The sequence below is a fragment of the Amphiprion ocellaris genome, chromosome 7 (assembly GCF_022539595.1).
Source record: "Amphiprion ocellaris isolate individual 3 ecotype Okinawa chromosome 7, ASM2253959v1, whole genome shotgun sequence".
Lineage (NCBI taxonomy): Eukaryota > Metazoa > Chordata > Actinopteri > Pomacentridae > Amphiprion > Amphiprion ocellaris.
The window spans coordinates 29,252,696-29,276,503 of NC_072772.1; the positions used below are offsets into that span (position 1 = coordinate 29,252,696).

The 23,808-nt window shown below is 41.8% G+C and overlaps 1 protein-coding gene across 4 annotated transcripts in view; it reads left to right on the plus strand.

Annotated features, from left to right (window-relative positions):
- Window positions 1-261: 261 nt before the first annotated feature.
- Window positions 262-23,808, plus strand: part of LOC111563695 (rho guanine nucleotide exchange factor TIAM1-like) — a 41,138-nt gene continuing 17,591 nt past the window's right edge. The window contains exons 1-7 of one of the 4 annotated variants that reach the window (XM_023262909.3): window positions 262-418; window positions 17,694-17,781; window positions 17,897-18,815; window positions 19,836-20,292; window positions 20,732-20,904; window positions 21,139-21,363; window positions 22,520-22,705. In XM_023262909.3, coding sequence (XP_023118677.2) covers window positions 17,907-18,815; window positions 19,836-20,292; window positions 20,732-20,904; window positions 21,139-21,363; window positions 22,520-22,705 — 1,950 coding nt within the window. In that variant the 5' untranslated portion in view covers window positions 262-418; window positions 17,694-17,781; window positions 17,897-17,906. Of the gene's footprint in view, window positions 419-706; window positions 902-1,182; window positions 1,206-8,440; window positions 8,580-17,693; window positions 17,782-17,896; window positions 18,816-19,835; window positions 20,293-20,731; window positions 20,905-21,138; window positions 21,364-22,519; window positions 22,706-23,808 lie in introns of those variants that run through there. The other 3 variants (XM_055012362.1, XM_055012363.1, XM_055012361.1) reach the window with 3 other exon arrangements.

The window sequence follows — 23,808 nt, forward strand, 5'->3', positions numbered from 1 at the left end:
ATCCAGTTTAAATCATACATGCCCACTGTGTGTGCAGGAGATGGGATGCACACGTAGACTGCACCAATGAGCGTGAGATTAAAAGGGGAAATGTTATTTCTTATCTTTTTCTCATTATAAACCAAAACACTCTGTTACTGCTGCACTGCTTTCACACAGTCACTGAGCGCTGAGCCGCAGCTGATTGGCTCTGAGGATAAATAAGTGGCATTCTCATGATCCACTTGCACACCGTCTCCAAGGACCGCGGACTCCGCCCCTCTCAGCGGTGTGGCAATAACACGCATGGTCCGTGGACGGGCAGACCTTGGAGAAGCGGCAGGATCTTGAGACGCGGATGGCCAACGCCGGCGTGTAAAAACATGGAGGTTTTAATGTCTGGACGGCAGCAGCCAAACCCCTCCGGAGATGCAGACAGGTATGTCCGCAGCCCGGCGAGATCATGAGAAGGAAAAAGAGGCTCGGTGTCACATCATGCTTCCGCGTGGTCCTAGCGCCGTCCACCAACGCATGACCGCGTCACTCAATCATACAAGTTTATCGGAGGTGATGAACGCTGCCGCACTAGAGCGGCCGGTGCGGTCTGCTGGGTGAAAGGCCGACAAGCTGGGTGTTTTTTTTGCGCACCAACTGTTGTGCATCCGGTGTCCGTTCATCCAGTCACACATCGGTTGTTTTGGGGGTGAACACAGTCATGTGGCTGGATGACGGGGGACGCAGCAGGGTTAACATGCATGTTGAGACGTTTCTGTAAGAGTGCACGAATGCAGCACAACGGGCATATTTTGCAACATATGCAGGACGTGCAGCATGCCAGCTTTAGTGCACTGGAGCTGTTTGAACGAATCTGTGGTTATTTCTGCAGTTTGGAAGATGAGAAGCCTCGTGTGGCCTCAGTGCGGTAAATTGTTGCGTTATTTAATCGGACTCTCTTCTTTGCGGGAGCACGGATGCACAGAGCGCTGTTGGTGATGTATTTACAACTTGCCTTAGTAAACAGATCAGGCGCAGGTGACTCAACGGAACGGCGATAACTCATTTGCGCAGCTGCCTTTACTCCGATGACCTTATGGTGTCACGTTTGTTGCAGCGTCACTGCCATAGTCTGCTGCTGGGACTGTTGTCTTCCCATCATCTCACCGTGTGGCCGTGAGGATCATCCTAAACTGGGGATATGCTCAAGCAGATATGTAGGGCTGTACCAGGTTAAGACCTAATGCTGCATCAGATTTTGTATAATTTAAAAACGTTTCTTTCTGTCATTTAATGAACCGGCACAGTCAGTTTTGCATAACTGTGTGGAATAAGTTTATTATATAGGAGATTTTTGGTGTTGGGCACACATGTATTTGTGTCACTGTGTTTCTGCAATTCATGCTGCCAACAGAAGTGTAGGTTTTCCTTAAAAAAGCTAGGATGCAGTTTCTCAGTCAGCAGCTTGTATTTATGATGAGCACAAACATGCCTGCCTCACATATAAGTCATTGTAGCTGTATATATATCAAGGTGACATCGGAGAAAACATTGTGCCCAAACTGCTACAACATGCAACAGTTAACAACTCGTGAGAATGTTCAGTGATTGAAGATACAGTAGCATGATGACTGGCAGGAATATTTGTTTAAACCTGTAGTTGTGGAACCACTTAAATGTAATCTAGTTTTTGTGCATCAGCCTCACCCAGGGGTTCAAGATAAACACAAAATTCCACAATTGCCAGCTTTTAGCAGAGATGTGCATACATATTTAGCAAAGGCCACAACATTCTTCAACATTCACCTAAAGTGTGTCGAGGATTCTCACACACAGCTGCAGTTTTCACATTGTTTCCAGTCAGTGCTGCTGCAGGAGAAAAAAAAAATAAAAGTGCACCGACTGGTTGTTAGGGTAAACAAAAATGCTGAGTAACATCCAATTAAACAAGTCCGAGCCACTGCAAGCACGAGCCTATAGGAACTGGAAAATGTGAGAAAAATAGAAACTGGAGTCAAATACTACAGTGCTACTTTACAACATGTATGAGATTTTGATTTTCTGACACTATTTGATGATAAATAACACCACTGATTGGTTTCCTCTTAGAGAAAAGATGGTATTTTTAATTAGCTGTTAATGGTATATATATTATTGTCAGACTGTCCACTAATTCACTTCATCCATCTAGTCATTGCTTTGCCACACAGGATAGGCAGCCTAAATGTTTTGTCTGTAGTGGAGAAGAATGAACCAAAATGCCGCTGTAGAACATCCAGGCCTCAGTGTTTAGCGATGAGTCCTTAAGGTAGTAACCTGAGCCCATCCCTGTGACAGACCTGCACAGAAACCTCGCCTCCCTCTCTGCCTGTCGCCGTTTGAGTGGGAACTGGTTATGCTCCTCTCTGGCTTGTGTCTGCTCTCTTTAACTCTGCATCTCAAAGATCTCAAATGTTAGTCCAACTTGAGGCAATCTAGCAACTGTCTACTCATGAAAGAATGTCATCGCATTCATATGGTAATTTGGTGGGTTTTCGTACAATCCATGACTTTGTTCTTCATGCGTGTACTGAAATGTACTACCAAACACAGTTGATTTCTTGAAATGCGCATAATCTAACCCTCAGATGTTCTCTTTGAATTATTCATTTCCATCCCACTTGCACATAACTCTTAATTCATTTGCAAGTGGTGGAAAGTAAATACTGAAGACAGTCTAGTGTTTTTCTTAGTGCCAAGTGCACAACATACAGAACTTCGTGTGACAACACTAAAACAGACCATTCATTACAGTACAAAGTTAGTACTGCCAGATGTAGTACTTACAATGGTTTGAATTGTAATTCTGTAAACCTGGTTAGACTTATGTGAAATGCTGGCTTATCAACCTATTTGTTTAAAAATGCCAGAAGGTATGTTGTGGAAATATTAATTACAGATATTTCAGACCACAACCACTGAAAATGTTTCCCCACAGGAAACTTGTGTCATTCCACTAAGCGGCTGATTGTAGTTTTTACAATGAGAGTATTGAGTTGAGCTAAAGCCTTAGTGCTATGCACGCATATCTCCTGATATGGAAAGAAAATATAATGAGCCTTTATTCTGCTCATTGACTTTTAGCAATGAAACAACCGCCTTTATTCTCCTAAACACACACTGCTGGGAAATTTTTTTAAAATCTGAATAAACTCAACAAAGTTAAGTGGTATCTATGAGTTCCTATATTTTTTTAAACTTATTTCAGTGGAATTAGCGCTCCTATAATATTGTAGTGTGAAACATTTAGTTGATCATTTGTTTATGATATACAATCAAAAACGATAACAGTACTTCTGATAACAGATACATCATTGTTAAGTATTTGTGGTTTCCAGCTTCCTAAATATTAGGATTTGCATATCTTCTGTTTAAATTGGAAGTTCAACGTTTTAGTGTTTTAGGTAAATTTGTCAATGACGTTTTACACAGGGACCCATAAATTGAAACACTGAAAAAGGAATTAGTATTTGTAGCGCTACAATGATCACTTTCAAAATGAAACTTGAATTGCACGCTGTTAAACCCAAATCTTGTAGTGGCGCTGCTATATTGTGTAGCAGTGCTGATGCTGCAGATGTGGATTTCTGGCTCCATACGCTCATGTTGAATGTGGTTTGTTTGCCAAATTATCTGCTCTCTTTCTGCATGGATCAATGGATTCCTTATATCACTGTGAGCCAGACTGCATGTGGCAGCCATATGCACAGAGGTTATCCATTTTTTCACGTGTATCGGATGATCACAGTGTGTCTAGTACAAGAGTTTCAAGTTGATGGATGAAGGACAGCTAGGCTATCCACTTCTGTTCACATCCATGTTATATTGAGTTTCAGACAACAGCTCAGCCTTCCCTTGTTCTTCCCCGACAGGACATCTGTCTCCATTAGAGAATACCATTGATGTGCTGCTCTATCCTTTTGTCTTACGGCATCTTTGGACAGTTGAAAAACGGACTCCCTTTGTTTTCCATAATCAGCCGCATTGTACACATCAGAGGGTACAGTATTGTTTTATTCTGAAGTGTATGCTGCTAAGCATGGTGAATAAATGAATTTTTCAGCCCTCGCATTTTAAAAAGGCATTGTATATAGTTTTTTTTTTAACTCATCAGTGGTTGCAGAAGACTGGAAATTGCTAAATATTCCACCATCTGACAGAGTGAGGTCATATATGATGAATTCATGATGTGCTGACAGTCAGCATAATCTGGAAAAGCATCTAGATGGCTTGGCAAGGTTTGATCCCAGATGCTTTCCAAAGGACAACGCCTCCAGCAGTGCTGCATATTAGTGTAACTGATGCACTGCATATAATGTGAGAAAAACACTGTATTGGTTGTGTTCCACTAACCTTAAAAACAATGAGCAAACCCAACATACTTTCACCTACTTAAATTCAAGCCTAAAGCAGAAAGTGCTGCAGAGGCATTTGTATGATTTTCAGCTTGACTTCCATGTGTAATGAAGACGTGGTGTTTCTCATGAATTATAAGTAAAAACAGTCCCATCAAAGTCAAAATGAACAACACTGTGCCGTGGGTTGCCCCTCTGAAACAAGTAAACGTGAGCTTGGTTATTGACGTGAGCTTCAAAGCCTTCTTTGAGGTTGCTATAGCCTCGGAAAGACGATTTCTGAAAAGAAATTCTCTTCCATTTGCAGTAAGCTACTATTCCAAAGTTAGAAGCCAGTGTATTTGTGTAAACACAGACTAGTGGATGGTATTGAGTTGCACTCTACTACTTGCTTTCCACAATGGTCGTGGGGTTTGACAAAGGAGAATTTGAAGATCTCATCAGTGCCCTGTTCCTCCCATCTCTGAACTGTGAGCAGAAACGTATGACCAACTGTCAAAAATGCACATGGTGATGGTCATGAGCTTCATGTGGCTGAAAGGGTCTTGTGGTTTAAGATGAATAATAGATACTAAGTGCACTAAACTGCTGAGGCTGTGAGTCACTTTGGGAATGCTGGAGTGAGGCAAAGTTCATTGCACCATCAGTCATAAATAAGAACTTCACAAGGCCCTTTTGTTTGCCTTAGATTTACTGTGTGATGTATTTTGTAGTAGTATGCAACAATGAGTAATTATCTAAGAATGACCAGTTCATAGAAACAAAGGTTCAGCTAATTAATCCACAAGAAAGAGAACTGCTAAACCACGTACTACTGAAGCAATAAATAGGAAAGTCTATTTTTAGCCTAACTGAATCCATTTTTCTTCCAAAACATCTAGAGATACTACTGTGACACTGATGTTGTCATGCAGTTCAAACTCTTGTAGGCCAAACTACAGCCAGAGGTGCTTTGTAAAACCAGCTCAGTACATACTTGATCCCATACCAGCAGCTTGTAACACTACTTTAATATGCTCCAAGCACCTTTTAATAACTATTATTGGAGAGCCACCTATGCTGTATAGGTTCAGTCCCGACCAATCAATTCCATCTTTCTCTCTGCACTCTAAATGCTTTCCCTCTCAGTACTGGCGCCTTTGATGTCGACTCTTGAGAGGCAACTCTCTGCTGGAGACCACTGGATCCTTCGCTAATGATCTCTACACGGGCTGGGGTTACTGCTTTCATGTCTTGCATAACAGTTGCATTTTTCTCCTTAGATATCAGTTGTACATAGTGTTCTTTCTCAGGACAATGGATCGTCTCTTTCATTAGAGGGGCAAGGATGGGGAGGGACTTGATGTGATCGAAGAGACCTTCCACAATATGAAAACAAACACTTAAAAACCCTTGTGGTATTGGATGTTCTGTTCAGTGTTGTAAATTTGGTTGCTGAACCACATGCTGTATACAGCAGACCCCGTGTTTAACAGAGAAATCAACTTCGACGTGATGCAAGCTCAGTTTTTGTTTTTACACTCCTGTAGCTTAAAAATTTTACTCTTTCCTGCAGAGCTACATAGACCTATGCTGACCTCCTTTACTGAAAGAGATTTTGTTTGATCAGCAATGTTGTTGTTGGTTGTATGGTCTTTAAAATAATGTACCATCCCGTGGTTTGTTCAAAATTGTTAGAATAATGCACAGTGTAGTCAATTAGTAACGAACCTTCATTTAAAGCTACTCTGGGGAGCAGCTCTTGGATTTAAGCATGTCAGGCTCCTGTGCTTTTAGGAGCGGTTGACCCCTGCCGACTTTTGCCACATCTTGTGGTGTCAGCAACTTCACTGCAAAACATAGAAGTAAGAGTATGTCACCCATCGCCATGCAGTAACCCAAAATGGCATTTTTAAAAAACATCCTCTTGGCATTTACATTAAAACTCACTTTAGCGAAAACAATCTCCTTTTTAAAGGAGGCTGTTTCTGTTGAAGACAAAGCGTAGCTCATTCCATAACAAGCCCCCCCTGTGACAACTGGTGCTGGCAACATCAATTGTTCTACAGACACAGTGGCAAATTAAAGGGGGACATCAGTGAACCTGGACCCAATGGAGAACTTGTGGAAAAATGTTCATTTAAAATAATTGCTCGGAGGCTTCCTGTCTAACTTGAGCCACCTTAGTTTTAAAAAAACATCTCAAGTGTATTTTCACTGTCATTTTATTTTAAGCTCTTTAACTTGCTGCATATCCTGGCACATGTATCTGTCATTACACTGCCTTTAGCTGATTTTCTTTTTTTCTTTTTCGCTCACTATGGCTGAAGGTGATTGGCAGTGATTGTGGTTAGTTGTGACACCTGGACAGCATCAGCAGTCTGAAGTGTTGCTGTGGATCTGTAACCGTAGTCTCACCTGCCAAATTGCTCTAGTGCTATCGAATGGCCTGTCAATGTATTGGATGTCCAATTCAATCAGCTGCTAAATTGAGTGCGGACAGCGCTGGGTCTAATAGCCTCGTGCCAGTGATGAGAAAGCAGAGTCGTTTGTTTAGCTGAGCTCCATGCAAGCAATCTACATTTCTGAAATGCCTGTGGTGACAGCAGACGTGGATTCAGCATTACCCCACATTTCAATGATAGATGCATTTATTCTGCTGCTGTCTTTTCCAGTAGTTTTTAGGTGTGGAGACGAGCAGGTAAGGAGATCTCATCTTATACAGCACAAACTTAAAATTACCAAACATTAAAGCACCAGAGAATATAACAGAGGCCAGTTTAGGTTATTTAATTGTGATCCATCTAAGCAACATTCTCTCGTCATTACATCTTCAGACTGTATCATGTACTTCCAAGGCTTTTTTGATCACATCCCATCAATTTGTTCCACTAATTGAAAAGATAAATTTGTTTTTTGGCACAAAACCTCAAAGAACAACGTGTTATCCTGTCAGATTACCTGTGTGAAACTGAGCTCAAGCAGCTGATAAGAATGCAGGTTATGCCTTTGTGGACCAGACATTCCTGTCTTTACCATGAAATCCCAGGGGTTTAGTTTAATATCAGGGTCACAACTTTGGCAAGACATGAAGTTACTTTGACAGGAAGCCAACCTGACCACAGCGCTGAGTGCTTTTTTTTTTTTTTTTATTTTGGTCCTAGTCATCACAAAACCTAGACATAGCAATTCACCCCTCCAATCTCCAAACTCCTTTCAGACAGACCAAGCTCAGCGCTCTTTCTGCTTCTCCTCTGTGTGGTTGTCAGGGTGTCTACACTCTCAGCTAGCTCGGGGCATGTTTTAATGTTCAGTGTGCACGCAGAGCTGCTTCTGGAGCACATGATGCAGGCTGCAGCTGAACAGACGTTGCTGTGTCCTCACTCCTCCATCCTACCCTTTCGCTCTCTCTCTCCCCTGCGTCCTCCACCGGTTTCAATCATTTCAAAATGAATCCGGCACCACTGTCACTGCCGATGTGATAGCCACATGACATCGCTGGTGCCTTAAAACAACAATAAGTCCTGCCTTTCTTTCCTTCACATTGTCCATTTTGGGATGTTGCTGACAATTCTAAAACAACACTGTGGTTTGTCAAGCCCTCGCTGCCTTTGAGGCAAACATTACTTTCATTTTCTAGAATCCTGGTGTCCTAAGTTTTACTCTTTAAACCACAAAAAAGATGAAGCCAAGATTATTTTCTGTCTTAGCCAAAAAAAATAGGTGAGGCTTAAATTAAGGACTCTGCTGATGCAGGCCTGAATTCGACAGTTGTTATTCTTATCAGTCTTTCAACAATGAAAAAGCTGCAACATTTAGAGTAAATATCACGCTTCTCATAGGGGGAGTGGAAGGGCAATTACAGAGGGGATGAGGGAGGGAACACACATTCCTGCTGGCAATAGGTTTGTAGTTAAGGGGGATGGAATTATAGAATGAAGGAGGGAGCAAGAATGGAGGGAGTAAAGAGTGTGAAAGAGTCAGCTGGAGGGGGAGGGAGGGAGGGAGGGAGGGAGGGAGGTTGTGAGAAGTCATTCCCCCTCTCTCTCCTTCCTCAGTTCTTCAACTCATCCTTGCATATAGGAGTCAGTCTACTGTGGACTTGCAAGAGGAGTATAAATGCCCTCATGTGGACCTTGAAATTCCACCCCCCCCCCACCCTTTTGTGGGATTTCTCTTGGTTATTGTGGGAAGAAAACACAGAATTAACGCTTCTTGGTAGTACATAGTAAGGTAAGCCACTGCGTTTGCTACTGTGTTTTTTTTTTATTTACTTCTTGATGGTACTGTGTGTTTTGCTTTGTGTTAACATACAGAATAGACAAATGGATCTACAGCCTGAAACCTCCCACTTTGCGATAAAGGTGCTAAATATCACCAGTTTTAGTCACACATATTAAATCAGTATGCTGTCTGTAAGCATAGGTTTCAGTGTATTTCAGAGAATAGTTCTATTTCTGGAATGCAACTAAAGCTCTTGTGAATTTTGTTGTACCTTCCAGATTTGTATTTTCAAGATTTCTAAGCATTGGATGCAATACTCATATTAGTTTCCACAAGTGTCTAAATTTCCATGCTCTTATGTTTTGTGACCCTACCCCGGGGTCCTCGCAGCCTGTGTTTTGGGTGAGGTTTCCACCATGTCTATACCTGTAGTTCTGTGTTGGGGAAAACTTTACCTACAACTGCAGGCAGCAAGCCATTGTATTACCCTCCATTCACTACCATACACGAACAATGCAGCATGTGTCTGTGTCGTTGTAATGACAAAGCAGCGGTGGTGGTGGCGGTTTTGTGATGCTGAGAAAGAGAGATGATGAATTGCAAATGTTAGAGATGGTCAAAGTCAAGGAGAATTCCCAAAGCGCATCCTGGAGGGGGGCTGGAGGTCTTTATGATGTGTGAGTTCATTTAAAATCCCAGCTTTGTGTTTGAAAGCCCGTTGTGACTCCTGTAGTGGGGAGAGGGGCGAGAAATGGTCATCTGGTGTCATAGTTATGGTAATGTATTGACCGTTCAAGGCTTAGGAGGACAGGAGGTCAGATTCGGCTTTCAGACTTGTAAATCTTGACAATGCCCCAGTTATGAGTAGAGGAGAGCAAGCTGTTAAAATCGCAACCTCTTTGTTATTTTTCAAACCTTTTTATGAAAATGACTTGCAGTGGGCCCCTCGTCTTCAGTGTGCATTTGTCTTAAACTTGTCATCAGAAGAACATAACTGTACAGATTGGTTTGCACGGTCAGACGTGATAAGCTTTACTTAATTGAAAGGTACAGTGTGCAGTGGAACAAAGGTTATATTGTAGATTTATAAGCCAAGAGAGTTCATTTGAGATCATGTGGTCTTTCTGATACTTGGGTTATTACAAAATTAAGAATTCAGCTTGGCCACAATGTCTTTTTTCTAGTCACTTTTATGACACCACACAACTCAAACTTTTACACTTTGGAATATTTTTTTTAGTTGCATACAAATTAGTTTCTTTCAAATGCACATACCAATCTGGACACATGGCGCTGCATGGGCTTCATCTGCCAGATATTTTGTGATCATTTTTAGTTAGTGACTGAATATTTGGTCTGTCATTGAATTTACATGAGTTGTGGTGAAAATCAGAATAAGAGATGTATTGTTCAGAAGTTTGACAAGAAATTCTTCTAAACATTTTAAAAGAAAAGGGCATGGATAGTTGTTTCCAGCAGTCAAAATTCATAGAACCCTAATCTAACTTTGTGGTATTTTTCTTTTTTTGCTATTTCTAAAAGTAGAGTACCAACAAGCCTGGAGAGATACAGACAGAAATGTGCTATGATGTGATCATGTGATGTTCATGGTTACATGGGACTGCTATGCTGCTGCCATGATCCTGTAACTTGAAGGTTTGAGTAAACGTTTGCATCCCACTGAGCTTTGTGGAAGTACAGGATATCAGCTGTCAGGTCTAACTGCAGTAAAACAATTCCTTCCTACACAGCACGATGACCTCCTTTGATGCTTTTAGATGCAAGAAATTTACCTTTAGTTACCAGGTGTCAAAACCTGTAGGAGTTTTACTCCAGCTGAAAAAGGAATTTTAAGTGGAATTCAGGTCAGTAAAAAAGGCCTGTGCTAGAAACTGTGATCAACATTGCTCGGAGGAAGTGGAGAAATTTTCTACCCAACTTTGTGTAGTCATGTGTGTCAGGATCTACTTCAGTTCTGCTCCAGTGCACAATGCAGCACAGCAGGGAGCTAGGAGCTCCAGTTGTGTTATGGTTGAGGTGGCGCTCAGGGATGACTTCATATGCTGAGCCCAAAGATATGATTGAGATCAAATCTCTGCAGTACATTTAAATTTTGGACATGCAACTGGTACATTTAACAAAGGAACCCAGCAATCCCAAGAGGGGATGCAGTCGTCTTTGAAAGTGTTATTTTGGAAAGTTCATCTTATATCTGGGATAGACACAGATGCAATCTTCTCCCACCGCCTACTGCACCAGGATTAGACGTAGCGTCTCTTATTCAGTAACTATTTGCAACATAAGCTGAAATGTGTATTCCCTGCTCATTAATATTGTAATCAAAATGATGAATATGGGTCTTGACGTTGACCCAGATGTGATTTTGAGTAGATTGTGTATACTTGGGGTGCTGTAAAAAGGAAACGCACTCAAACTGAAGGTATGCTTGGTATTCCCACACACTGACCTGGAAGCAAATGATTGCCTGTGTGGGAAAAGCCTGAGTGAATCAGACGGTTTCTCTATTGCTAAATATTGTCCCAACATTTTAATTGCATTTTTTTTTTAACAAGGTTCCAGTTCTTCATACAGTGTTGTTGTGCATGTATTTACTTTTCCTTATGTTGCTGTAGATAGACATATTACAAAGTACATTTTATCACTTGCAGTTGTTTACATTAGTATCTAATCTCAGCTTACAGCTGTTTTTCATTTTCATCATACTGTGCCAGTGAATAATATCCCCTGGTACATGCAGCAATTTGACACACCAGATAGTGTTTTGTAACCACTGGGTCCCACCATTGATACTGGTGATCATCACAAATCTATAATCATAAAACTGTCAAGCATATTTGCTTTTTTTGTGAGGATAAAATTGCTGGGTATGTTTAGAGTCACACTGTGGAGGAGCAAATTGTGGAATGTGAAGCATGTAAAGGCAGAGTAGTGTCGATGCTCCATGTAGCCAAGGGAGACCTTTTCACTGACAGTGACAGTTACAGGATAGAAGAAGGTCAGCTTGTGAAAGTCTCTGGTGATTGTGGTTCTGATATGTTGTCACAGCAGCTAAAGCCTTTTTCATTATACAAACCATTTTATTCTCGTCCCTGATGAATTCTTCCATCACAAACAATTAAGTATTGATCTCGAGTTCTTGTGATCCAGCTGTCACCATCTAGCAGTTAATATTTCCTCAGTTACTGATCAAATTCCACATTATTAAGACTTCAGTTTCAGAGTGAATTTTCAAAGGATTTACTTCTGCTCACATCCAAATGATCTTAAATGAGTGCAAATTATCCTTTTACAGATATCTAACAGTAGATTTGTAGATTTTATGAAACTACCGACTACCATTGCTAACAAAAAAGTTAGAAGGAACTTTTTTATTTTTTTTTTGCTCTGGTACAGTGTCCTACAAGCACCACATTAAATGAGTATTTGAGATTTAGAAAAACAAAAGTTAAGGAAAATGACTGGAGCTTAGATAGTCGTTTTACTAAGTCAGTAAAGGGGCTTTATATTTATCTGACACAATAATGTTGATGACATTGTGGATAACATGTAAAGAACCACAGTTTAAAGTTACACGTTGTACATTGTAGTTTGCTCAAAAATCTCTCAATCTCCTATACCAGACTTGAAAACACAAAGTCCTTCCAACACTGAACTGTAGTCACTGGGATCACTACAACTGCAACCTGTATCTACCCCCATAAATCTTTACAGAGGTCTCTGGCTTATGTATGCCTTCAACTAACAGCTGTTCAAGTACTTCAAAGGTTGTCGGTGAGGAGCTAAAAAGCTGTAGGAAGGATGTGGCCTTATGGCACCTCAGTTGTGACCCTCTGGACAGCAAATTGCTGGTATTGATGGTACTGATGAAAGTGGAAAAGTGTAGTAAACAGAGGGTAGTTGCTCTTGCTTTTAGATTTAACTGCATCACTTCTTAGGTGAGATGTTTATCATTGGCATCTCTTTAACTGAATATTTTATTGTTACATTTACACATCTTCTTGAACAGTCAAAGTGTAATAATGGGGATCCTTAGTGAGAAACAACTAAATCTTTGTCATCCCTTTACCAAACAATATATAACAAAGAGGTTTTAAATACTTTTGCGATTTAAAATAAACTGCAATAAGATGCATTTTTAGCACGTAGCCATAGAGACATGAAAAGAATTCTTAGATCTATAGAGTGGACAAAAGGTTTGTTGACCCAACAAAACCTGCAGCATCTGCTGTGCACAAACCACATACAGCTTAAACGCCAACAGAGGAGGTGACCTCTGAACACACTGAGGCTCCAGAGAAAACACAGGCAGGGACAGAGGTGTCATTAGGCTAAACAACACCAGCTGCTGCTCAACAAGAGCCTCGAAAATCAAAGCATTTATTGCAAAGAACATAGGCTTGTTTTAAAGTTAGGCACCAAGGGCACTAATAAATTGATCTTTTGCAAAATTGGGGTTTAGTTTTTGCTCTTGTTAAGATGGAACAACATTTCAGTACCACCTTACAAGGGTTCGTTCAGTAAAGTCGGATGAAAAAGACATTTTTCACTAATGTAAATGTTTCCACAGCAGTGCAGTTACAGAAGTTGTCAGTGACAAAAAGGAACAAATATTAGTATACTAACTCTACTCTTTTGCATTAGTTTTCACACAGTTTGCAACCTCCACAGACAACATGCATTAGATGTCTAACAATCTACCTGTGTATCTACCTTTACCACTGCTAACCACCTGTCCTCTCAGGTTTCACACCAGTTCTCCTGTCATCATTTATTCAGCTTGATATGTGCTGACTTCATATAAAGTCTGCTGGCTACTCTGCTACATTAACAATGTCTCATAGCAGACGGCCACCTTAGCCTCTCGTGACAGGGTCACATGGTCACACACCAGCAACATTTGCAGTCGTCCTCTCAAAAACGTAATTGGCTCAACAGAATGCAAAGTGGCTGAATGTTTTGGCTTATCATCTATTTTTAATTTTTTTGCTATTTTATATTTTTAAATGTTTTTTGTGTAATGTTCCTTCACCTGGTACTGTATCAATGTAATTACTGCAGCCAAACTGACTTTATTTCTACAAATACATTTTGGAAAAGGCTGCATAAATATTGTCTGGATGAGCCAAATGCTGGCTAGCCTTTTGCACTTTCTGTGCCACTACTTGGCAGAAAGCTATTCCAAGACGAGTCAAGCTGCTTTCATTGTCACCGCAAGCTCCTTTTTCCAGCTGTTTGCTATTCAAGGTTTCTAGGGTTACAGATTCAAGTCAGAAAAAATACTTTGGCTATACAAGAGTAGTATATAGTTTCCATTTAAACTATTAAATGGAAGCTGGAGGAAGGACTTGTTTTGCTCATCAAGACCCCAAATGAGTGGTCCTTTTGGTATGGATGTTTCTCAGTGATGTGGAAACCTTTTGAAAAGGATGCCATCTTTTTTGATGCTAAATTTCCCTCTGGCCTAATAGAATCTTAGATACAGTTAAGCACACTGGAGAGCAGAAAATGAGTCGCGAGAACAAGAGATTGCTGTTCGGTACTTCCATTTGCACAGAGGCATATGACTCTGTATCAGCTGGGAAATGTGAGCTGTCTTGAGTGCAGTCTTTCATTGGTAAACCCCCTCCCTCCCTCCCTCCCTCCACCATGCAGCTACCTGTGTTATTATCTCTAGAGACTGAGACTGAGAGACTGAGAGTGTTCAGATTACAGGGTTTTGTGTTGGAGCTTGTAACTAGTCAGGCCGATGCATTCTTTCCTTTCACCGGTGTAGTTAGTTTAAATGGCAGGAATGTGTTGCCAGAGTCCAAGCAACATATAAGTTCAGTCGTTTTGTATCCTCCGTCACATCGTAGGTCGGATTTCGATTTGCTTTGCAGATATTTCTGCGTTGTGAGACTTATCTGGCGCTGTAGTGATTTACATGCACTTCATAAGTACAGGAATGTCTCACCAGGTGTTTCACACTGTCAGTAGGTTCTACCTTGTTTTGACAGACCATAACTCAGATTATCGCTGTGGGGCAAGAATTTTCAGCGTTTCCTCAGATGATACAAGCAACTTGACATTTTTGTCCTTAAGGATCTAAGAGGAGAGGAGCAGGTGGGGGTTAGGACAGTTTTCCCTTGTTCCTGTTGCAGCATGTCCAAGAATTTGTCAAGTATAAGTCGGACTTTAAAGTGTTCTTTAATAACAAAAGGACCTTAAATCTACCTGTCACATATTTCAGGGATGACAAAATCCAACAATACATTGAATGGAAATATAAATACAATTGCTGTCCAAACAGTTTCAGATATCATCTGATGTTGTTGTAAAAATAGAAAGATTCTGGCATAAATCAGACTGTCTGACATTTATGTTCCTATACAGTCATGCAGATATTAAAGAAGAGTTCTCGATGGCATTTTGTGAGCTTTTAATTACTATGAATCCAGACTTTATCCACTGGAACAGAGCAAAATCTAAAAATGCTGTGTGTAACTATTACTAAATAACGTCATACGAACAAAAGGAATTTTAGCTTTTGTATAGCAGTAATTAAGAATTCTACATGCTCAGATCTGAGAGCTGACCAAATAGAATGCAAAATTTTGAGTTTAAAGATTTAAATGGATGATAGTTAAAGAAGATATATTATGTGTGCAATGAAATACATTTTTTTTAGACATTTAGCTTTACTATATAGCACATCATGGATAGGGGGTACAAAATGAAAGTGCTAGGCCCAAACGGTCTTGTTTTTTATGAAGTGGATGTTTGCCAAGGAGCATTTACTGTTTAGAAGCAGCTTAATGTTTTTCATGCAGTCACTGTTTACAACTTCCCAAAGTGGTGGAAGCTGTGGTGAATGTCTGTGTCCTCCTTCAAGCTGTTGTGTGGCTAATCTTGAGGCACAATAAAACGGCTCTTTATTCGCATCTGTGTGTGTGGCTGGATTCTCCTGTGGTTATTTATTTCAATTAGGGTTTGTAAATGATGAATCTGCTTAGTCCTGTAGTCCTGTGCTCTTGCGCAGCCTGCCGAAAATGAGCAGTGACCCACTAATTTGGCTCCTCTGTCACTCAGCCAAATTTGTTGACTTCTCTTTATTTATTTATTTATTTGTGCGTGAAGGATGGTACAGCGCTGGGACACGGACATTCAATTTGTAGAGTGTGTTGGCAGGTATTTCTAGAAGAACCCACCGGGTGTGCAGTGGGATTTAGTGCTCTAAAAAAATCTTTTCCTACCTTGGCATTTCTTCCTCATGTAATAATAAAGAGCTGATGATGGATTTTGTGCACCAGTAATGTTGCAGCTCTAGAGAACATTGTGTTGGGGAATTGAGGCCATTTTAACCTTGCATTCAGATATTCTGGTAACTCAAATGCAATGAAACATAATCTGCTTGTATTTTAAAATTTTAAACATGCATGCTTAATCATTTAAACAATCTTATATTTTTAAGACCTTCTCCAAGTCTCTAGGAGTTTTCCCAGACTTTGATGCTGCCTTTTTTTAATGAAAAAGAAAGTTGAAAAACAGAAAATCAAATGTCACAGTAATGGACAATTTTGTTGCACTTCTTACAATAATTCAAATTAAACCACTATTGTTATATTTCTGATCTTTTGGAATATTGGAAGACCACCAGCTTCACATACTTAATGGCTGAACAAATGAGGATGTGCTATAAAATCCAAAGTCACTGCAGTGAGTTGCTTTAACTGTAGTGACTGATGTGGTTTCTGAACTGAGGAAACCACATCTTGTGCTACTTAAGCTTCTTGTCACTGCTTGAAACTCCAATTAAACCTTATTTTCACATCAGATTAGAATTACAGTGACATACTAGAACTCCCCTATAAATAGCAGAAACTCCATCCATAAATATTGGCTGTTGCATCAGGGCTATAACACACATTTGTTTCTCTTGAGGGATGACATCTGCAGAGTCATTAAATCTTAACCTAACACATATAAAAAATGAAAGGTACTGTGTGAGAAAGGGTACAAACAAACCTGGAAGTAGCCCATGGTGTAATGTCGGTGCTTACATTTTGTAAGCATGCTTGTGTCCCCCAGTGAATCTTTTTTTCCTGTGATGATTGCAGTGGTATTTCGTAGTTCTGTCCCTCCTGCTTTTCTTTTCTCTGCCATATGGGACTAAATTAAACAGGCACTAAACTGCAGGCTTATATGAAAAATAAATGGACCTCATCAACATCAAACGTGCACTACAGTACCAGTGAGGGGTGAGAAAAGAACAGAGTGAAGATGGAGGGGGGAGAAGTGAGCAACAAGGTAGAAAAACAGGGTCAGCTCTAGTTTACGTAACGCCCCTCTTCCCAGTAATCTTGAGTGCCTGCAACAGCAGAGGGTTGGGCTCACACTCATCTGCGTCAGACAAAAACACTGCTGCCCCCCAAAGCGTCTGTCCTAAAAGGAGGGGAGCACACATCAGGATGCACAACAGTTACAACATGGCTGGTTAATCCTCTGTCCCATCTGTTGACGGTCCCAGGCCAGAGCGGGACCTTTTTTAGAGCAGGCTGTCCAGCCTAAAGGCAGATAGTTGGAGTCCAAATGTGCATTATAATGAAAACTTCTGTGCCCTCCTCCTGCTCCCAGTCGTCTAATGCAGGAGATAGTGCCTGAGAGCAGACGACAACGCTACATGGACGGTTCACTTCATCTTTGAATAACTTGTGTTCATTCAGGCCGTCACAATGCTCATATTGTCATTATGTACCCTCCACTTCACAAAACCTCTATGCATGTTGAAAGGGGCTGAGTGGATCACTTCCTCTGACCATATTGGGGTTGTATTTATCTAGCTGGCAAGACCAAAATTGGCAGGTTTTTTCCAGAATAGTGAGTGTTAAAGAAACAGCACAATAATTCTGCTTTAATTATTTCAACTTCTTCATTCCTTTTTATGACCTGTGTCTGTTTTAGGGGAAATCCTAGGCTGGCAACAATCATGTCACTTCCCGTGTTTGCATGTCCGTCTTTACAGCAGATTTTTTTGAAATATTAGCCATTATTTAACTCTAACTGGATATATGGATTGGAAACACACTTAGCACCAATTTTAAATGATTACTATATTTTTTTCAGAGCTTTGCGGATTGTACCAGCAGCCAAAGGACCAAACTGTCTGGAAACCCAGTGACAAAATGCCAGAAAAATCATTACGATCCTGCAGGTAGGCCAACATTTTGATATAATTTTGTCTGTCTTATGTTCTTTATAAATGACACTGTACCCATATATCATGTTCTTCTGAAGTGTATTTAAACTGTATGTTCCCCTCCATTCAGCCTCTGAATCATGGGAAATGTTGAGAGCCAGAACGGAGACAATGCCCTCTACGGTAACGGACGTGGCTATTTGTCACGGAAGCACATGTCTCGGTCTCTTCGCATCTCCAACAAGCAATCCAGACGATCTCGCCATGCTTCATCAGGGAAAATAGAGCACAGAAACTCTGAGACGAGCACACGCTCAAGCAGCACTCCCAGCATCCCACAGTCCCTGGCTGACAATGGCCTGGAGCCGTTCAATGAGACAAATATCCTCCCAGACTTTGGAAGTCCCATTTGGGTGGACCGTGTGGCCATGAATCTGCGACCTGTGTCCTTTCACAATGACCTAGCCAGTCCCTCAGTGCACATGAACATGATGCACATAACCCTGCCTGGTCCCACGGCAGAAGAGGCGCAGGATGAAGATGTGTACACAAATGAGGTGAAGTACCTCCAGAAAACTCGGGAGTGCTCCAAGGAGACCGTCAGCTTCAAGAAGAGGTCTAAATCTGCAGACATGTGGCGAGATGACAGCCTGGAGTTCTCCCTGTCTGATGTCAGTCAAGATCACTTGACCAGCACAGAGGAGATCATAGACATGGGCAACGAGAGGGATTTCACTGACTGTGAAGGCCACCTGCAGTCCAGCCCCACAGACTCTGCTGACAGGGCGAACTCGCTGGATGAGCTGTACAGCCAGACAAGTCCTACCCGCAGACAGCCCCATGGCCGCTATGCCAAGTGGCACGAAACCAACAGGGCTATCAGGGAGGGTGAGGATGATAAGATGCTCTCCCCATCAGAAGAGGATGGGAACACCTACGGTGCGTACACCCTTCCCTGCAGGCGTTCCCACTGCCTGTCTGAAGGCCTGAGCAGCCACCAAGCTGCAATGTGTGCCAGCATGCAAGGCAGGAGGGCGCAGACTATACAGGTAAGATCTAAAGTAATTTCACCATGCACTGATCTTTCTACATTGCTAATTTGGCTCAAACAATCAAAATTAAAATGTGGCACATTTTATTGAAACGGGAACAAATCCCTTTGTCCATCCATGATTGTGTAAACAGTCCTTTCATGTCTGTTAGATACACTCTTTGGTTTGGGAAATGTCAAGGCTCTGAACTGTTTAAGCTGTGTCATGGCTCTTTTGTGCTTTTTGGACAGAGTATGAAAAGCTGTGCAGAATCTTAATGTAGCCTAGTGGCATCACCAGTAAGACAACTCCCTTCATTCATATTTTCCTCTCATTGTGTCTGAGGGTTTCCTGTGCTGCATTCACCTCACGAATAATAAGCTGCTGAAACAGATTAAGCGTTAAAAAGAAAGCTTGTGTCAGGGGAGCGATGTGTTGTTTCCTGACGAAACTGTTGTTTTTCTTGGGAGAGGAGACTGCAGGGATGGGAGGAGGGGGGAGCACAGCTTAAAGTCACTCCCCGTTAGAAATGCCTCGGTCTTTTGTTATGATAATGAGGGGAGGCCTGTGGAAGAGCGTAACAGTAAAACGTGTATGGTGGCCCTGTCACTACGGGGCACCGTCAACCCTGTTGAATGGAGCTCTGGAGCGCATGATTGGGTCATGTGATCAGATGGAGATACCAAGCTTAGTGTAACCCCCTTCATCTCCCAGGAGCCCTTGGCCATGTGGGTAGGAGAGGGCAGACCCTGCGGTGCCACAGGGAGGGCAGGCTGTACTCGCACAACAGCAGACGCTTCGCTGCAAATAATTACTTTTAAGCAGAACCTCAGAATTGGGCAGCCCATGGGCTCTTTTAGGCCTCTCTACTAACTGTTTTTTGCAATGTGTTTACAAGAATGGCTCTTTGGTGTCTCTACAGAGACTGCTTAGCTGTCAGTTAGGGTAGAGTTGTTCTTGACTGGTCGCTCTCCTAGTGATGAAGAAAACGTGGCTGCCATGCCGTCTCACCTGTCTTGTGCTTCTGCCACAATTCAGGATGTCACAGCCGGGGAGGGCAGCGAATATGAGGACAGCGGCATTGACGGGGTGACAGTGGAGGCAGAGCACCAATCTCGACGCTACAAGACCATGTCAGCCTCCTTCTCCGTGTGCTCAGTGCATGGCAGGAACATGTTCGCTGGCAGTGACAGCGGCAGCAGCAGCGGTGGCGGGGCCAGCGAGTGTGTACAGGGTGTGTACGAGAACTTTCGTCAGGAACTGCAGATGAGCTCCTGCCAGACGGAGAGCTTGGAGGAGGCGGGGTCCGCCCTGAGTGATGAGCAGAGCACCATGAGCTCCGCCTACCAGTCCGACCTGTTACTCAGCGTCGTCCAGGGGATGGTGCGCAAAGCAGGCAAGCTTGCTGTCAAGAACTTCCTCGTACATAAGAAGAACAAGAAAGTGGAGTCAGCCACAAGGCGCAAGTGGAAGAGTTACTGGGTTTCCCTGAAAGGTGTGTTATGCACTCAGTGTGGCCATGACATTTATAATTTACTGCACTACATTTTATTGCATAATCTGTGTTAAAACAGCTCATTAAATGCATTTTTGATACAGTTGAACTTTTTTGCTGACATACAACAGCTTATGCAGAAACATTTGAAATCAAAATAACGTCTGCTAAGCTCTAAATCAACCAAAATACAAATCTCATTATTAAATTTTATGTGGCCTGACTGGGCTTGAAATCTAAATACTATCCTATTTATCAGGATAACTTTCTCACTGTCAGCTATGCTGCACTTCTTAATGTTGGCCACTGGAGAGCAGGATTAAATCGTTGAGAAAATCTTTCTTTTTAAACACTCAAGAGTATCATTGTTATTCTCTCCCACATATTGAGGACACCAAGTGTCTGTGGTGTTAAATAATACAGTATTTTGTTATTCCAGGTTGCACGCTGTTCTTTTATGAGACTGATGGCCGCTCAGGGATTGACAACAACAGTATTCCCAAGCATGCCATCTGGGTAGAGAACAGTATAGTCCAGGCTGTACCAGAGCATCCCAAAAAAGACTTTGTGTTCTGCCTCAGCAATTCTCTGGGAGATGCTTTTCTGTTCCAGGTAAGAAAATGTGTAAATATCACCTGGTCTGTGAATAAGCGCAAATTCTCCTTTGCACAAACATGACCTTGACCTGTATCTGTTTATTTCCTTGCATGCACTTTTCAATTCTGACTTGTTGTTAAGATGAGCAAACACTCAAAACAGGAAAAAAAAAAAGAGCTGTTTATTTTGAATGTGAAAAAGCCAGTGGGCTGTTTAACCTCTGACCTCTCGCTGTCTGTCCCCATGCAGACCTGCAGCCAGACAGAGTTGGAGAACTGGATCACCGCCATCCATTCAGCATGTGCCACTGCCGTCGCCCGCCAGCATCACAGAGAGGACACAGTGCGGCTACTTCGTGCTGAGATCAAGAAGCTGGAGCAGAAAATCGACATGGACGAGAAGATGAAGAAGATGGGAGACATGCAACTGTCTGCTGTCACTGACACCAAGAAGAGGAAGACGATCCTGGATCAAGTAGGTTTCATGCTCTTTTCTTAATTAAGCACTTCTTCCACAGAGTTCCCAACTGTCAGGCACTTAAGTAGGATTTTGAAGTATTATCCTGACTGTAAAAGTCTGTGGCAGAATGTTTAATTGATATTCAATTCAGGATGAAAGTATCACACACTAGAATTGTTTTTCCATAGCATTCTCGGTTTTTAGTGGAAACAAACCTGTTTACTTTTTTAAAACTTGTATGTACAGTAGCAGGAAAATTACTACTACTAAATCTACACAAGTCGTGACTGTTCACACAACCCTTATGCTTCAAAGAGAAGGAGATCTGCTCCATGATGAACTTCAATTTCACCTTAGTAGCAAAGTACTATAAAGCTCAAGATGTTTTTCCCACTCGTACTGATTCATGCCTGCAGTGTCAATAACCATTACTTTAGGAACATATTCAAGTTGTGTCTTGTTTGTTTAATTACAGGTATGGTATGCAAGCAGGTATTTTAACAGTATCCTCAGGTTGTTGTAGTACTAGAAACGGAACATAAACACGGAAGCAGGGAGCAGAGGCTGCAGATGCTACAAAGTTTCAGCCTCCGGATTTATTTTTTGTATTTTTAACATGGTATGTAGTACCATTATAGCCTGCAATTCTCCTGATTAACTGCAAAACATGTATTGTCTTTAATGGGTCTATTTACATGGAGGATCAAATAGCCTTTGTTTGGTAAGTTAGCTAGTGCCTGGTTGGAGCTGTTTGGCAGTGTCAGGTTTCAAATTGTGCGGAGCTTAATGGATATAGGACTGCTCCTTAAAAAGCTGAAACGCTCCCAGCCTTTATCTGCCAATGGAATGTGGAGTATTGTTTCTTTGCCGTCTCTGGGTTACTTGGCAGTAATACAGAACCCTCTGCTATGGCACTGGTCACCTCTTCCAAACACCAGTGCGGGACCGTGACTGGGAGGGAACAGCTCATGAATAATCACAATGTCCTGCTCCACTGCCCCAGTAAACATCAAGCCATTAGGCACGGAAAGTGCAGTTTGGCAGCACTCTGAGAAAACTGCTAACTGAGGTTCTGGGGAAGAGAGAAGATGGTCTATGGTCTGAGGTTGGCAAACAAGAGTTTTGACAAGCACCTAACTGGATGTGTTGTTGTGTATCTTTCACCCTGCAGATATTCTTGTGGGAGCAGAACCTGGAGCAGTTTCACATGGATCTATTTCGCTTCAGGTGCTACCTGGCCAGCCTGCAAGGTGGAGAACTGCCCAACCCCAAACGGCTCCTGGCCTTCGCCTCTCGCCCCACCAAGCTGGCAATGGGCCGACTGGGTATATTCTCAGTCTCTTCCTTCCATGCACTGGTAAATATCCTCTCTTGGCTTCTATGTGTTTATTAAATTATTAAATCTAGTGGAGCACCACAATTATCTGCTTCTATGGTTGACATGCATTCCCATTTTTTGGCATTCACCTGAAATACGCACAAATGTGATCTGAAATTGATTTATATTTGAGGTACGCATTGCAGTGATCAAATCTGTAACCTCTCAGTTGTTGGGTGATCTCTGCAAACAGTGTGCTGCCCTTATCTTTATATAAGTTTCTTAGATTGTAAGTGAAGCAAAATACTGTATCTCCCTCAAAATATACTTTGGCATAACCAAGCACACTTGGTGACTCTCCTAGCAGAGCAATTGATTCCAAAAACTAAAATGCATTGTGTAAAACCACATTTTTCCACGATGACTGCTATTTTGGAGCCTGGGTCCCTCACAGGGCATCTGCTTGGGAGGTTTTGGTTCATTTTTTTTCCCGCCCACTGCTGCACCGAGGTTATGTTCTCCACATCTAAAAGCACTGGTAGTAGAGGAAACCATCGATTTGATTTTTAGAAATGTGCTCACACATCACTGAGGCACTTTTTCCCTCACCACCACCAACGCACTGCTGCACAGCAAATGGGTGTTTGAGCTGCAAGATAGCAGTTTGGAATGTCTAACAAGAGACATTTGCTAGAAGCTTTCCCACGCTTTCAGTTCTGTAGTTTGCTCATCTTGACTTTCATATATACCTAGATCAGCACTATGTCCAAAAAGAACTGCGAAACACTGACAGGACAAAAGACAGAATGAGTGCTAAGGTTATGTTTAGATCATGCTTGCTCCTAGAGGCATAGTGCTGTTATAACGCCTATTTCAGCATATTTTAAAAGGCTTTTTACTGTGTTTTCTCACAGATGAATAGCCTAGAAATGCCTTGTTTGTAAAAATCTGCAGGACTTGACTGCTGCAGCACAACATGTACTATATGTTCACTGACTCAGCAAGGCCCATGAGACCTCTTTCCTAATTTTACCTATTTTTAAAAAGTCTGTGAAGAAAAAGCTTTCATGAAAGCAACAGCCTCCTGAAATGCCTGAGTAACTTTGACCGCATTTTATATATAAAAAATTTGTTCTCACGTT